A 15,173-nucleotide genomic window follows, 5' to 3' on the forward strand; every position below is an offset into this window, starting at 1 on the left:
CAAAGGGGAAGGCACTTGCACTTATACAATCTGAAAAGCATGTTGATAACCATGATGTTCTGAGATTCAGCATCCAAGGGCAACTGGTGGTACGCTTCAGCCAGGTCGATCTTGAAAAAATACTCTCCCACGGCAAGCTTGGCAAGAAGGTCTTCCTTTCGGGGAATGGGGTAAGTGTCAACGAGGGACTGAGCATTGGCTGTAGCGCTCAAGTCCCCACACAGCTGAAGGGACCCATTGGGTTTCCGTATGACCACCAGTGGTGTTGCGCATGCACTGTAAGTTACAGGTTCCAGCACGCCAGCGGCCTGGAGCCGATCAAGTTCCTGCTTGACTGCTGGCCGTAAGGCCACCGGAAGGGGCCGGGCCCAGAAAAAGCGAGGCTGTGCATCCCGCTGTAGGGTGATGTGCGCCTGAAAGCTGGAAGCACATCCGAGATCCGGTGCAAACAAAGACGCAAAAGCAGAGCACAGATCGTCCAAGTCCTGAAAGGGAACAGCCGTGGAAACGACCTTAACTTCATCGGAAATTGAAAAGCCAAACAGTTGAAACACATCCAGGCCAAAAATATTCGAAGCCGATGGATGGTTGACGACAAAGAGGGTAAGGAGCCGTGGAACATGCTTGTACGTCGCCTGGATGACGAACTGCCCACGAAGGGGAATGGAACCGTCTCTGTAGGTGACCAAACGACGAGAGGGAGGCGACAACGCAGGAGAGTCCAGCCGCGTATGTGTTGCCATATTAATCAGGGAGACGCTGGCCCCAGTGTCGACCTGAAAACTGACATCCTCTATGAAAATGCAGAGTTTGAGGAAAAGCTTCCATGCTGATGGGTCATCATTTGGGACGACCGATTGCAGATCATGGCGGTATCTTGAGGCCCCTGTCGACCGGGCCACGTCGATGTCGCGCCATGACACCGCGATCGCTGCCATCTGCGGGCGCACCATAAGAGGCTCGTTAGCCGCTTGAGCAATTTCAAAGGAGTGGGCAATGCGGAGAATCTGTTCCAAGGAGGGGTTATCGAGTTTCAATGCCGCAGTATGGGCCTCAGGGTCGGGAGCCAGCTGAACCACCACATCCCGGTTCAGGGAGTCCGCATACGAAGCCTTACACTGCTGATTGGTGCATGTAAAATCGCATCGACGGCTGAGACCCTGCAAGTCCATGACTCAGGAACGACACAATTGACCAGGCTGTTTATGTTACTGGTGGAACTCCAGCCGAGAGCCAACTACATGGTAGCGCTGGGAATAATAGTTTGTCAGCCAAAGGCAGATCTCCTGGAAAGAGAGAACCACAGGATCGGACAACGGTGCCAACTTGCGGAGAAGAAAGAACGTGTCGGGAGAGGCCCATGACGAAAACAATGACCGCTGCAAGGAGTCGTCCGTGGCTTGAAAAGCCGTGAAATGTTGTTTCAGCCGTTGTAAGTAGGTTTCCCAGTCCTCTTTAGCATCATTAAAGGGTGGAAACGATGGCGGACGCGGGAAAGCATCGGACACCCGAGAACTCTGTAGCCAGTGCGGTAACACATCCTGGCATCAACTTTGTCCAATATCAACTGCAGCAACTTTTGTAAGATGTCTAACTGGAGCTGCTGCTGTTGCTCCAGTAGACAGGATAACTTCGCCTCCATACCAACAACGACCACTGTTTACCTCGTCGCCAAAATGTTGTAACTGCGACCAGGACGGTCACGGGGTACCAATGATGGAAAGTGCGGTGGGACCCGCGTAGAGGCCCATGAACATCAACACAACGGGAGAGGACAGACACGACCAAGGAAGGGAAGAACGAATACAACACAATCGAAAAATGGAGTCACAAGGAAACAAACACGTCCACTTGTACACAGAACAAGGAAGTAAGCTGTCTAGCATGAAGCGAGGTATAAACCAGCGTACACGAGATTAGACTCGCTGGCTCAGCGCAAGGCAGGCGCTTAAGTACGCTATCGGGAGCGCCACTATTGGCCACTGGGACCACGTGTTCCGTTGTGGCGCCCTCACACTAAATGCAGACCAGGAGGCACGTGCCACCACAGCTTACGGCGCGATGATGCAGAGACCTCTATGGGTCTTTGACGTCCATGACATCTGGTGCAGATTCAAATTTCATGGCGCGAGGTACCAGAGTATGTTGCGATTGTCAAACTGCGCATAGTGAAAACTGGTGGTGATCATGAATTATGCAAAAGTAAATCACATATTTTTGCATATTAATGCTATCCACATTACTTCCAGTAGTAAATATATAGCTACCTTGTCACAGAGAGAAAGTGGAACTCATTGTGACTTGTTAACATTTACTCTGGCTTGGTTGTAGCAATTATGGTTGCCTGCAAATGTCAGAAAATACATAAACCCTTTCCTTGTAGTTTGAGTTGGTTGTCCACATCCTTGCGCCATGTAATTGTGTGAGTGTGCAAACTATTTTCTTGCACATTGCTGGTAGCATCTTGTTGTGACAGCAGATTCCCTATTTGTGTGCACAATGTTATAAAATGATGCATCAGAACACCATAATGCAACCTTCTTAATTAGCTTTTAACTGTCAACTGTGTGTCATGTTATGCATTGGCAAAATACTGAGAGAAACGCCAAACATTAATCAGAGGGATGTTTGATGTGGTGTGTAGCTTCCAAGTTTAAATGAATTCTGTTGATCACTTCTGCAAGCAGTTATATTTAGTTGGTGAGTATGTTCATACTTTGAGATAACCTCTGGCAAGTAGATTGAAGAAATTCTACAGAATAAAAGTTGATCACACTGGGAAAGAACATACTACTACTCAGTAGTTTATTTTCTTTCAAAATAAATTGCTTCAAAATAAAGTTTAATCTCCTACTAGGCACTTAAGCATCATACGGGCAAAAGTAGCTTCTCATCTGAAGTTCTGTGCAACAATAGTTTATAATACTTAATAGTACTATAAAGATACGGAAGGCAGGAGGAAGGAGGGGAGTGTAGATAGCCCAGTAACTGGACTGCATTGCCCCTGTGCAAATTGCAAATGACAGAATTTCTTCACTTTATAAAACCAGTAACCTGTTACATTTTAAAGTCTGTGACTGATGTTACTCATAATATTCAGCAAATTTTAATTATTCATTTAAAATATGAGAATCTTGTGTAAACACAAGTACAGGAAGTGTCAGTGAGGTTATGGAAGGTTCCGACAGGCACATGGAGCCATGGCAACCCTGGTGCTGTAGCCAGCTGCGCTAGATTTCTTGGTTGAAGATTCATGGCATGACTCTATCAAACCAAATGGTCCCATGGATTCTTGATTGGTTTTAAATCTGACTAGTTTAGTGGGCAGGGGAGTACAGTAAACTCATGCTGGTGCTCTTTAACCACTCATATATGCTGTGAGCTGAGAGACACATTGCATTGTCCTGTTAGTAGATGCAATCATGCTGAGAAAAAACAAGCTTCCTGTAGCGAAGGACATGGGCCCCAAGGATAGATGCATACTTGGGTTGATGCACTGTACCTTCCATAGTGATGAGATCATTCCAAGGAATACTACAAAACATTCCCCAGCCCACAACACTCCCTCCCTTGTTGCAGGGTGTTTGTTTCCAGGCTTTTCACTTTGTGCCCTCCAATGGCGATATGTCTGATGGAGCATAAATCATGATTCATCTGAAAAGGTCACCTGTTGCCACTCAGTAGATACCCAGTTGTGGTCCTGACTTGAAAATTCCATTCTTGGTCACCAATAAACAGTAGTCAACATGGCTGCATGGACCAGGTGCCTGTTGCAGGAGCCCATACACTGCAGTGTTCACTGAAATGTTGAGGAGACATGGTTGGTTCATCTGGGTGGTCAGTTGCTCTACAGTTGCCAGTCTGTATGTCTATATGCATTGCCACAGCCATCGTCAGCCCCCTGTCATATATGGTCTGTAGTGCATCACAGCTGCCGTGGCACCAGTTTGGCATAGTGCCATTTTGCCATGCAAGATGTACTTTAACCATGGTGGCACACGCACATTTTATAAACATAGCCATTTTGGAAATACTTCAATTCTTGGCAAAAAGCCAATGATCATGTCCATTTGGACATAATATAAATCACTCCATTTCTGCATTATGACAATGTCTTCACTGTTTCTCACTTTATACACCCTTCACTGCTAGTGCTGCCCTGAGCCGTCTGTGAATGGTTATTGCACATTGATGTCAACCATAGGCAGTGATCACATTAATGTGACTGGAATGTGTACATACTGGGTGTACATTTGTACCACCTCTGTCATGGTATTACATGTTCCTTTTTTAAATATTATAAATGAAAGACAGTTAAGGAAAATAATTCCTGAATATTAACAGAAGCGTGTAAATACTTTCAGGGTAAATAATCAGTTGGCAGTCTATTTTGTGACAACATTTTCTTGCTTATAAAAAGTGTGTTAAACAGACCTGTTCATAGAAACAGGTCAATGGATTTTTCTACACAGTAGTTATAAAATAGTTTCTTTATTTCTCTCTCTCTTAATATAGGTAATAAAGTAATTGCAAATTTCGGCCACTGTACAATGACTTAAGTCTCCCAGATTGTTTGCCACCAAGCTTCAACGTCTCTTGTATGCTGCATAGAAATTTTATTTACTCTTGAGAAGAGGAGTTCGAGACTAGCTATTTTGATTTGTTTTTAGCTATAACTAAAAGTTGATGTAAGTGTGAAGTTTATATAAATTTTCTATTTATTTCCTTGTAGGTACTCTTCATTAATGGCCAAAACATCAGTGGTATGTTACATGAACAGGTAGTTAATTTGATCCGCGAAACAAGAGATTCTGCTTCTGGAGAACTGATACTGACTGTAAAACCTAGTGGTGAGTTAAATAAATGCAATCACTTTTTTGTGTGTGTACATAAACAGTTAGTTTGTGATTATGTAATATTGTTGACAATGTCTTTCTTATTTCAAGAGTTAGGGTAATGTGTAACTCCCACCAGTGTACACAGATAGGGAAAGTGACCATTGTGGGAACTTGGTTTCTTTACTGCTGTTTATGAACAGCTGGATTTTTTTTTTTTCCGAACTGTCAGCTGAATTCTTAGGTCCATTATGAACTGTGCCGATTGAGGAATGGTGTAACGATTATCTGTTGTCATGAATGGATTGTAGAATTTATGAATTATTCGTGTTGCCAATGTGGTCCAGATCTAGCACCAAATGTGGGTGGTGGGCTATAGCCTGATATGGGACTGCTTTGAAGGAAAATTTGTATGTATAATTTCAGACATCCAGTGAAATCTTGATAATATTTCAAAAGTTGTGCAAAGGTTAGCAACTTACATTTAATGTTCAGGAATGTAACATTGTGCACTCTACAAAATACAAAAATCTATGCTATGGTTCCAGTATGAATGAGTCTCAGTTTAAATTATGTAACTCATATTAATATCCGGGTGTAACAGTTTGTGGGTATGAGAAATAGAATGAACATGAAGGCTCAGTCATAGGTATAACAAGTGGCAGAGTTTGGTTCATTGGTAGGATGCTGGAAAAATGCATTCATTGTAAAAAGGAGACTCCTTACGAATCATTCACATAACCAAACCCAGAATATTACTCAAGTGTGTTGGACCTGTACAAAGTTACACTAACAGTACAAATCGCCACAGGTTTGTTTGACCCGCAAGAGAGCATAATAGAAGCACTGAAGAATCTGAATTGATAGATGCTTGCAAATAGACAACTATACCGTAAAAACCTAACTTAAAAGTTTCGAGAACCAGTGTGGAGTATACTACAGCCCTCTGCATATGATTTCCATAGAAACTGTGAAGGCAAGATTAGGTTAATTACTCCTCACATAAAGACATTTTAGTTGTCCTTTCTGCCCTCTGTGCAGGACTGGAACAGGAAGAAGTCGGATACATGGTACAATGAGAAATACTCTTTGCCATTTGCTTCTCACGGATTTGCAGAGTATAAATATAGCATCTAAAGTCTGTAACAGGATGCATCTTGTATGTCATAATGTACTCATTAGCACTAAAAGGTAAGTTGATACTTGAGAGGTAGTGGCACCTTTCTGTATTCAAAGTGATACTGAAGGACTGGCTATCCCTGTGAGATTTGTTTGGAAAATGAATAATACAATGGGGACTAACAACGACAATAGTGTAACAGGCTATCTTCTGCAAGCAAAACAGCTAGGAGTACCCCATTGCAACAGATTATATCAAGTCACTAACGTATGCAACTATTAAACATATGAATTCTGCACAACTACAGTTCAAACCCCCCTGAGATGATTTAAGTGCCAGTTCGCACACTTCAATATTTAATGAAATTGGCTGGTCAGAAAACTAGTGGGAGTATAGAATGGAGAACTAAGACATAATACATAACTCAGAAAATACCTGTTACTGTGGTGTGATGGTGGTGGTGGTGGTGGTGGTGGTGTGACAACAGCAACATGCAAATCACTTAATAGATTGGAGGGTACAGGAAAATGTGTCATTTGTGGATAAGAAAAGAAGAAGAAAAACGGAACTTTCCTGAATGTTCTCACATGAATATTCTCATGTGATTAGAAAAAAAAGCATACCAAATACCATTGATCTCCAAAGCATTTGTCAGCAAGTGTATGATGGCTGCAGAGAGGATTTGTCATTTTTACAATATCACTTCTATGCATATGTATGTGTTTATATTAGGCTTTTCTAACACTGCCGCACGGGGGAGGGTGCTGGTGCTTACCCACAGCTATGCTCACTGACAGGCAGAAGTAGTTTAGTCTACCTGCCAGACAGCCATAGTGCATGTATTCTGTGCATGCACATGCTGCTTAGCCACCTCTGCCCCTTCGGCACTTGGCCAGCAGAGTGTGATCACATAAGCTATGGCCCGGCTTTAAGATTGCCCACATGTGTGTGTGTGTTTGCACCTGTGCACGGTTTTGTGTGTGTGTGTGTGTGTGTGTGTGTGTGTGTGTGTGTGTGTGTGCGTGCGTGCGTGCGTGTGCGTGCGTGCGTGCGTGCGTGTGCGCGCGTGCAACTAGCTGCTCCTTGGACAGACATGCCAGCTGGAGCTGCGTTAACCGTATAACAGATTTGAGGGCTCATGACACAAATTTGAAAAAAAAAGTAAGTAAACCATAAGATATTTTGTCCTATAGCAGAATGACAAGTGTTGTTTCCCTGCTAGTGTGTCTACACAGTGGGAATGTCAGCAGCCTCCTGGAATGCCACAGCCTTGCAGTTGTGTATTCAAGCGTGCAATGGATGATTTGAAAGAGCAAATGAGGGTGATAGTTTATGGACTTAATCAGCTGCTTCAGTAGTGTTGCAAAGCTGTGGGAAGTCTTTCCCACTAATTGTTACAGAAAAGTAATTGCCCAATAACTACCATATTCACACTGAGAAATGCCTCCAAACAATACTTGAGTATATTGCCTGCGCAGTTCGAGTGAAAGCAGAATCCAACTTTGTGTAACTGGCATTTTCGTTTTTGGGCGTCTGTCGGTTGTATTTCTTTCTTTCTTTCTTTCTTTATCTTTCTGTGTCTCTCTCTCTTTATTATTATTATTATTATTATTATTATTATTACTACTATTATTATTTAAAAGGGTTGTAGCTCATAATAGTCCAAAGCACTTTTGAAATATAATGTTCATCACCTCAACTTGCTCAAATCTAAATGTTTTGTATAGAAGGAACTGAATTTTCTTCATAAATTAACATGTATGTAGTGGTATGTAATGCTAACATTGTAAACATGATTATAAAAAGGATAGATTGCTACTGCTCATATAATGGAGATCTTGAGTTGTAGGCAGGCATAACAAAAAGACTGCTATACATTTTAGTTTTCAGACAAAAGATCTTCTTCTAAAGTTGAAAACACACACACACACACACACACACACACACACACACACACACACACATTTACGCAATCACAGCTCATACAGGCCTCAGAGGCTAGACATTTTTTTACAAACATTTGAAATTAAAGATACTGATGTTTGACACTGATTTTGTGTTCTTACTGTTAAAGTATTAAAATACTGTGTGGAGGTTAAGGTTAGTAATTATGAGCACAGGTACAGTATTTGATTAAAGTCTTCTAACACCTATCACTTGAACATTAGGGCACTTAGGATAGATAAAGAAGCTATACGTGGGTGTGAAATGACAACCAGTTTTAGGCTAATTAAGACGTTTCTTCTTGTCTATAAAGTAGAACTGAGTGGGATGGTGCCATGGTGCCATGGTTCTGACGCTTGTTTCCCATCCATTGAGGAGTGCTGTTCAAATATCCATCTGGTCATTCAGATTTGAATTTTCTGCAGTTTTTCTGCTCCAAGGAGGAAGGCCAGAATGATTTTTGAAAAGGATGTGGCCTATTGCTGTTCATCTCATAGTTGTATTGTAGCTTGTGCTCCATTTCTAGGGCACTTGTTATAAGCAGGCTGTTAATGAGCTTCCTCATTTCCTCACATTGAGGGAAATTTATATTTCTTCTGGCACAGAGTGCTGTACAAGTTTTCAACAGATCAACCATGCTCCTGTAGTGTTTTAGGAAGAAATTCATAGATAATGCTTCTTTATTTGAATTTAGGTTATCTGTTTTGATTTGGATTTAGTAACTACAGTCTGTCAGTTTAGAAGCGGTATTTGCAATTGGAGAAGATTTTTTTTTTTTTTTTTTTTTTTTTTTTTTTTTTTTTTTTTCCGGCTGTTCTTTGGTGAATTCAGTGTGATTCCAAAATACTTCAAAAACATATTAAAAATAGTCTTGGCCACAATACAATATTTATTTCCCTTTTTTAATTGGTTTTGGTCAGAACTGCTCATAGCAGTTGACATTCGTGGAGCTGCGACAGCTGCTCTGTTTGCCGCCATTTCCGACCATCATGGTGTAAATGGTCTGAAGAGTTAAATTCTGACAAACCAGTTACCATTGCAAATATTTTATTGTAGTCAAGACTTTTTAGTCCATCTCTGTGAGAAGTATTCTCAGAAATTACTGACACTAAAATATTTATGTTCAGTAATAAATTTTTGTCCTTCTTTATACTAATACTAATTGTACTGACTTTTAACTGAACTATTTTTTTAGCGGTTTATGAAGCTCAGGATATCGAGGAACCTCCATATCAGTATGTTCCTGATCGACCACATACAAATGGAATAGACCAGGCTGATGCATTGGCTGAATCCATGCTGCTACTTGCCGATGGACTTGCAAGTGGAGCTCTCATAGCACAGTTTGAGCAGTTGTACAGGAAAAAGCCTGGTTTGACAACAAATGAATCCAGGAAACAAGAAAATGTAAACAAAAATAGATACCGTGATATTTCACCATGTAAGTTTGATTTCAATGGCTGGTTAACAATCCTTGCCATTAGAATTCTTTTCATCATTATTATCTTTTCCGTATTGTGCATGTGGTCCTCATCTTGTAACAAACCTTTTGTTCCCATTGCAATCTCAATTAGTTCCTGTGCTTCTTTCCTTTCCTCTCCTCTCCCCCCTCCCACCCCTCTAACCTTGTTGTCCCTCCCCTCCCCTCCCCTCCCCCTCTCACCATATCCCACCTCCCTGTCTTTCTCACCAGGATCTCACTCCCCCCTGTTTCTTCTCCATTCTACAGTGCTCCCTGCTCCCTCCTTTGAATCTTTGTCTCCTGTCTCTTTATCCTGATTTGTGTCCTTTCCCTGCTATACCCTTCTTATTCCTATATTGGCTCATTATACTTATTCTCTAATTTGCTCCCTCTTGCAGCTACCTGTTGCAGCGCAGCATGATCTTTCATGACACTGAACCTGTCCTATTCCTCCCCATTCTACATCTCACTTTTCATTTATCGATATTTTGCTGGAAGCACCTGCTGCCCGGCATGTCCATTTGGTTAGCAGTTACCTATCCTGTACTACATGGTATCTTTCATCCCAGCTTTTACATTATTTCAGAAAATTATCTCACATCTGTATTATCCTTCTTTTTATTATGATTTTGTACTGTAAATTTGAGTGATGGAAGATGAATGTGTGTAACATTGGGTATTTCCATGACCATTGACGAGTGATGTAAGTTTAGTGAATGTGACATCAAAAAGTTAAAGTGTTCAACTAGTGAAGGTTTACTCATACATGCACAACTTTTACAGGTATTTCATCTATTTCAAACCATTTTGTGATACATTGTTTCACTTATTCCACTTGTGGCTATATAAAGATTTAAACAAAGCCATTTGAAACGTAAAATGTGAATTGAATTTACTTTGTTGTAGGAAATCTTCAGTTAATTGAATTTGTGATAAATATGTTAACAGTGAGAGTTATTTGGTTAAACCCGCATTGTGAATTTTCTTTATATCACTGAATCTTTCATCTTTTCTTTCTGTTGGCAACAGTAGAATATAAAAAATATTATGTAGATTGTGTAATTTAAGTTACATATCTTGAATATTTTACTGCTTGCAGATGATGCAACAAGGGTAATTTTACAAGGTGGGACCACTGGTGATTACATAAATGCCAACTATGTTAATATGGAAATTCCTGGATCTGGTATAATTAATAGATATATTGCAACACAAGGTAAGAACATACATATTTGTTATTGTAATTTTGAAACTTTAGCCTTTTGATAATGTCCATACAATGTTGTGCATACAAATCAAGTCTTTACCAATGAGTGGTAACATTGAAAGAATGTCAAGGAATCTCGGAATCCAGAACACTTGAAATGCCTGTTTTAAACTCCAATGTTGTTTATATGAAGAGTACACATAATAGAGAAGCTGTGGCAAGAAGTATGGTTTGGACAGTCTAATGAGTGATGTTGTATTGCATTGGAAAATAAGCTGCAAACTGCTGTGTCAAGGGTATCCTACAGAGGAACAAAATCTGAGAAATATCTTGAACTTGAAGCTGAGTTTCTTCCCTTTGTAGAAGATAAAAGAAAAGAGGGAATACTTTCCTGTCGACAAAGAATACAGTTAAAGACCTTAAACATACCACAGAGATTTTTATGGGTATTGGGAGCAGCAGGCCTTGCATGGAAATAGCCCCTCTATCTGGTGAATTACTTCAGTAGCATAGATTTGCCAGTAAATTTACCAAGAAACTAATCAACTTCATTGCCATGTAATGCATATGTGGCAAGACCCTCTTATCGTCTACGTCAGACTGACTAAATCAGTGAAACACCAGTTATGTTGTTGATGCTTTCCGTGTGTAATAACTGCTTGACTGGATCCCGGGCATTAAGTCAGATAGTGTTCTTTAAACTGCACAATATTTCCGCGAGATGACTGCTTGTCTTCAACAGATGCTACTGATGCATTACTGTTGTGGTTTTCTGATTTATGTGCTGTCTTGCTAGAAAAACCCAGACACCAAGGGGATTCTATTCCTCACACTTCCTCTTTACCACACTATGTCCCGGTCCCTTGGTGGACTGAGGCGTGCTACTATGCAATTCACACATTGAGATGTGCTCTCTGTGTTTTTAACCATCATCCTATGAAGGCAAACTGCATTCATTATAAACAGGTGCATGCGGAGTGTCGTTTTCTTTGGGACAGCAAAGAAGCTAGATGGATTTCATTCACTAGTTCTTTTGACAGCTACACTCCCTCTTTTGTCATGTGGGCCACCCTCAGACATTTTTCTGGGACCAAGATCCATTCCCCAGTTTCCGGCCTGACAGTACCAGACAATGCCATCGTGGACCCTATTGCTATCTCCATCTTGGGCTGCCCTTTTGTGAAGATTTTGAGCTCCTTCCACTATCCCCCTGCTTTCCTCCATCAAAAACGAGTGTAAGCAGCTCAGGTGATAACTTTCTCAGCTCAGAAGTGCTACTGTGCGGCCTTCACTATGAGGGAGCTGGATTATGCCCTCACTTTGTACCAATCACCACCCCAGTGCTAGACGCCATTAACATTCAGATGTTGCAGCACCTTGCAGGCAAACACTTTCTGCTTAATACATACAACTGCATCTAGGTAGAGGGTATGTTTCCCAGACGTTGGTATGAAGCCACTGTCATACCCATAACTAAGGCCGGTAAGGGCAAACACCTTCCTTCTAGCTACTGCCCCATTTCTCTCACCAGCTATATTTGCAAGGTGATGGAACATATGATCCTTGCCCGGCTGGCGTGGTCACTTGAGTCTCACTATTTACTAACTGTTGCACAGTGTGGATTTCGAGCACGGCGTTCTGCAGTTGACCACCTCTTCACTTTGTCCACCCATGTCATGAATGGTTTTCTGTGGAAATCCCAGGCTGTGGCCATGTTTCTCGATTTGGAGAAAGCCTATGACACCTGCTGGAGGGCTGGTATCCTTCATACTCTACACACGTGGGACTTCTGTGGCCACATGGTCCGTTTCCTTCAAGAATTTTTAGAAGACAGAGTTTCCAAGGTGTGTGGGTCCTACGTCGGTCACCTTTATCCAGGAAAATGGTGTGCCTCAGGGTTCCGTCCTGAGCATTTTTCTCTTTGCTATTGTCATAAACCCCATAATGGCCTGTCTCCTGCAGGGCATCTCCAACTCTCTTTGTATTGACAATTTTGTGATCTGTTGCAGTTCTCCATGAACTTTTCTCATTGAGCGGCATTTTCAGTGATGTCTCGATCATCTTTACTCATGGAGCTTCGACAGTGGTTTTTATTTTTCCACTGTCAAAACCTTTATGAATTTCTGGCAGCACAATTGGCTTCTTCCACCGTCTTTACATCTTGGTCCTGTTGCTCTTCCGTTCATTGAATCTATGAAATTCCTGGGGCTTATGCCCCATAGGAAACTCCCTTGGTCCTTCCACGTGTCTTACATGGCAGCCCGCTGTATGTGTCAGTCTATGTCCTACGTGTCCTCAGTGGTACTACCTGAGCAGCAGATCGAAGCACGCTCCTCCATTTGTACCGGTCCCTTGTCTATTCGAAGCAAGACTATGGATGTTTCATTTGTGCATTTACAAGTCCGTCCCTCTTGTGCCATCTCAGTAGTACGCACCATCATGGCATCTGTTTGGCCACTGGTGCCTTTTACACTAGCCTGGTTGAGAGTCTGTATGCAGAAATTGCTGAACTACCACTGTCCTAATGCCATGACTTTCGCCTTGGAAGATATGCATACTGTGTGTCTGCCATGTGTGGCCACCCATTCTATGCCTCCTTTTATGACTCCTTTGATCGCCAGTATGGGGCTCATCCTTCTTTGATACCTCCTGGAGTTCGCTTTCAGTTTTTGCTCCGGCAGCTTAATTTCATGCAGCTTTTCCAGTGGGTTTGAATCCTTCACCACCTTAGTTCCACGCAGTGGCCTGTGTTCACCTTGGCCTACATTTGCTTCCTAAGGACGCTACTCCAGCCTTGCTATATCGCCTTAACTTTCATGACATTCACATGGGATTCCACATTAGTATGCTTGTGTACACTAATGCTCTCAGACTGACTGTGGTGTTGGGTGGACCTTCATCGTGAGCACCAACATTTTTCGGTATTGGCTTCCAGAACACTGCTTAGTATTTAAAACAGAGCTCTTCACCCTGTATCAGGCCATGCAGTACATCCGGCAGCACAGGCTTTTCAATTGTGTCGTCTACTCTGACTCTCAGTGCCCTACAAAGCCTCTGTTTGCTGCACACTGTCCATCCCTTAATGCAATGGGTCCAGGATAACTGTCATTTGCTCACACTTGATGGAGCCACTGTGATATTTATGTGGATTCCTGGTCACATCAGTCTGACGGGAAACAAGGCTGCTGAAACTGCTGCCAAGGCTCTAGTCCTCATACCTCTGCCTGGTGGTTCTTACATAGCCTCCGATGGTCTCTTGTGTTGCCTTCTGTCAGCAGGTGCTGGCCCTTTGGCATCACCACTGGTCCTCCCTTCATGGGAACCAGCTCCGGGTTATTAAGCCTCTCTCAGTGGCTTGGATGACCACCTCTCATCCCTCTTGTGATTTTAACTAGGTTGCGTATTGGGCACTGTCTCTTCAGCCATCGCCATTTGTTAAGTGGTGCTCCCCCACCACATTGATATGAAACTTCCTGGCAGATAAAAACTGTGTGCCGCAATATCCTTTCTTTCAGGAGTGCTAGTTCTGCAAGGTTTGCAGGAGAGCTTCTGTAAAGTTGGAAGGTAGGAGACAAGATACTGGCAGAAGTGAAGCGCTGAGGACGGGGCGTGAGTCGTGCTTGGATAGCTCAGTCGGTAGAGCACTTGCCCACAAAAGGCAAAGGTCTCGAGTTAGAGTCTTGGTCCGGCACACAGTTTTAATCTGCCAGGAAGTTTCATATCAGCACACACTCCGCTGCAGAGTGAAAATCTCATACTGGATATTTTGGATTGTAAAGAGGAAAGAGGGATTTTTGATTGTAAAAGGGAAAGTGGGCAGCCTCATGAAAATTTCCGCTTTCTATATTCTAAAAGGTTTAGATGACATCGCTGGCACTTTGAAATCAGCCAAGCAATTGTGAAATGGAACACTATTGGTTTAAATGTTAGTTCCCAACAAATAAAGAACTTCTAGAAAGCAAGATGCTTCAGGGAATGACATTGAAATAAAGTGCCTTAACACCTTGAACTGCAGCAAAGGTGTTGTGAAGCAGAGATCTGGTAGGTATTCCAAAAGAGGAACTGAAAGCTGAATGAACCCAAGAAGGGTTGTTGATGTGAAATTTAATGAGAAAGCTGGACGGTGATCAGGCCAAATCAGACTCATTTATTCTTTCTTTCGACGGCATGAAACTTACACGTAAAGGCAGATTTCCTCCACCTAGCCCAGTGAGCTTTTACAATACCAGCACTATGGGCATACTGTTCTCAGTTGTAATGGCAAAGCAACTTGTGGCGAATGTGGTAAGCCCACTCACGAAGGAGTTGGTTCTTCATCTGCCCTAAAGTGTGTCAATTGCTCTCAGGATCATTGTGTATGGAGTAGAGACTGCCGTGTCTTCCTTGTATAATGAAAGATACAACAGTTGACAACAATGAGACATGTCCCGATTTGTGAAGCCAAAAAGATCTGGAAGGCTATGCAATCTCCCACATTCACAAAATCTTTCAATTCAGCCTTTAAAAATCCTATTCCAACAGCCAATGCCTCTACACAAAAGGGGGTTGTTAGTGTCAGCACTACCACCTGTGCTTGTCAATGCAGTTGTTTCAGAGCCCATAGCC

The 15,173-nt window shown here is 42.2% G+C and overlaps 1 protein-coding gene across 3 annotated transcripts in view; it reads left to right on the forward strand.

Annotated features, from left to right (window-relative positions):
- LOC124607116 (tyrosine-protein phosphatase non-receptor type 4) overlaps positions 1–15,173 on the forward strand; it is a 181,454-nt gene that overhangs the window by 114,059 nt on the left and 52,222 nt on the right. For all 3 annotated transcript variants that reach the window (XM_047139317.1, XM_047139316.1, XM_047139318.1), the window contains 3 exons: positions 4,733–4,850; positions 9,095–9,340; positions 10,461–10,577. In XM_047139317.1, the coding sequence (XP_046995273.1) occupies positions 4,733–4,850; positions 9,095–9,340; positions 10,461–10,577 (481 nt within the window). The remainder of the gene's footprint in view (positions 1–4,732; positions 4,851–9,094; positions 9,341–10,460; positions 10,578–15,173) is intronic.

The sequence above is a fragment of the Schistocerca americana genome, chromosome 3 (assembly GCF_021461395.2).
Source record: "Schistocerca americana isolate TAMUIC-IGC-003095 chromosome 3, iqSchAmer2.1, whole genome shotgun sequence".
NCBI lineage: Eukaryota > Metazoa > Arthropoda > Insecta > Orthoptera > Acrididae > Schistocerca > Schistocerca americana.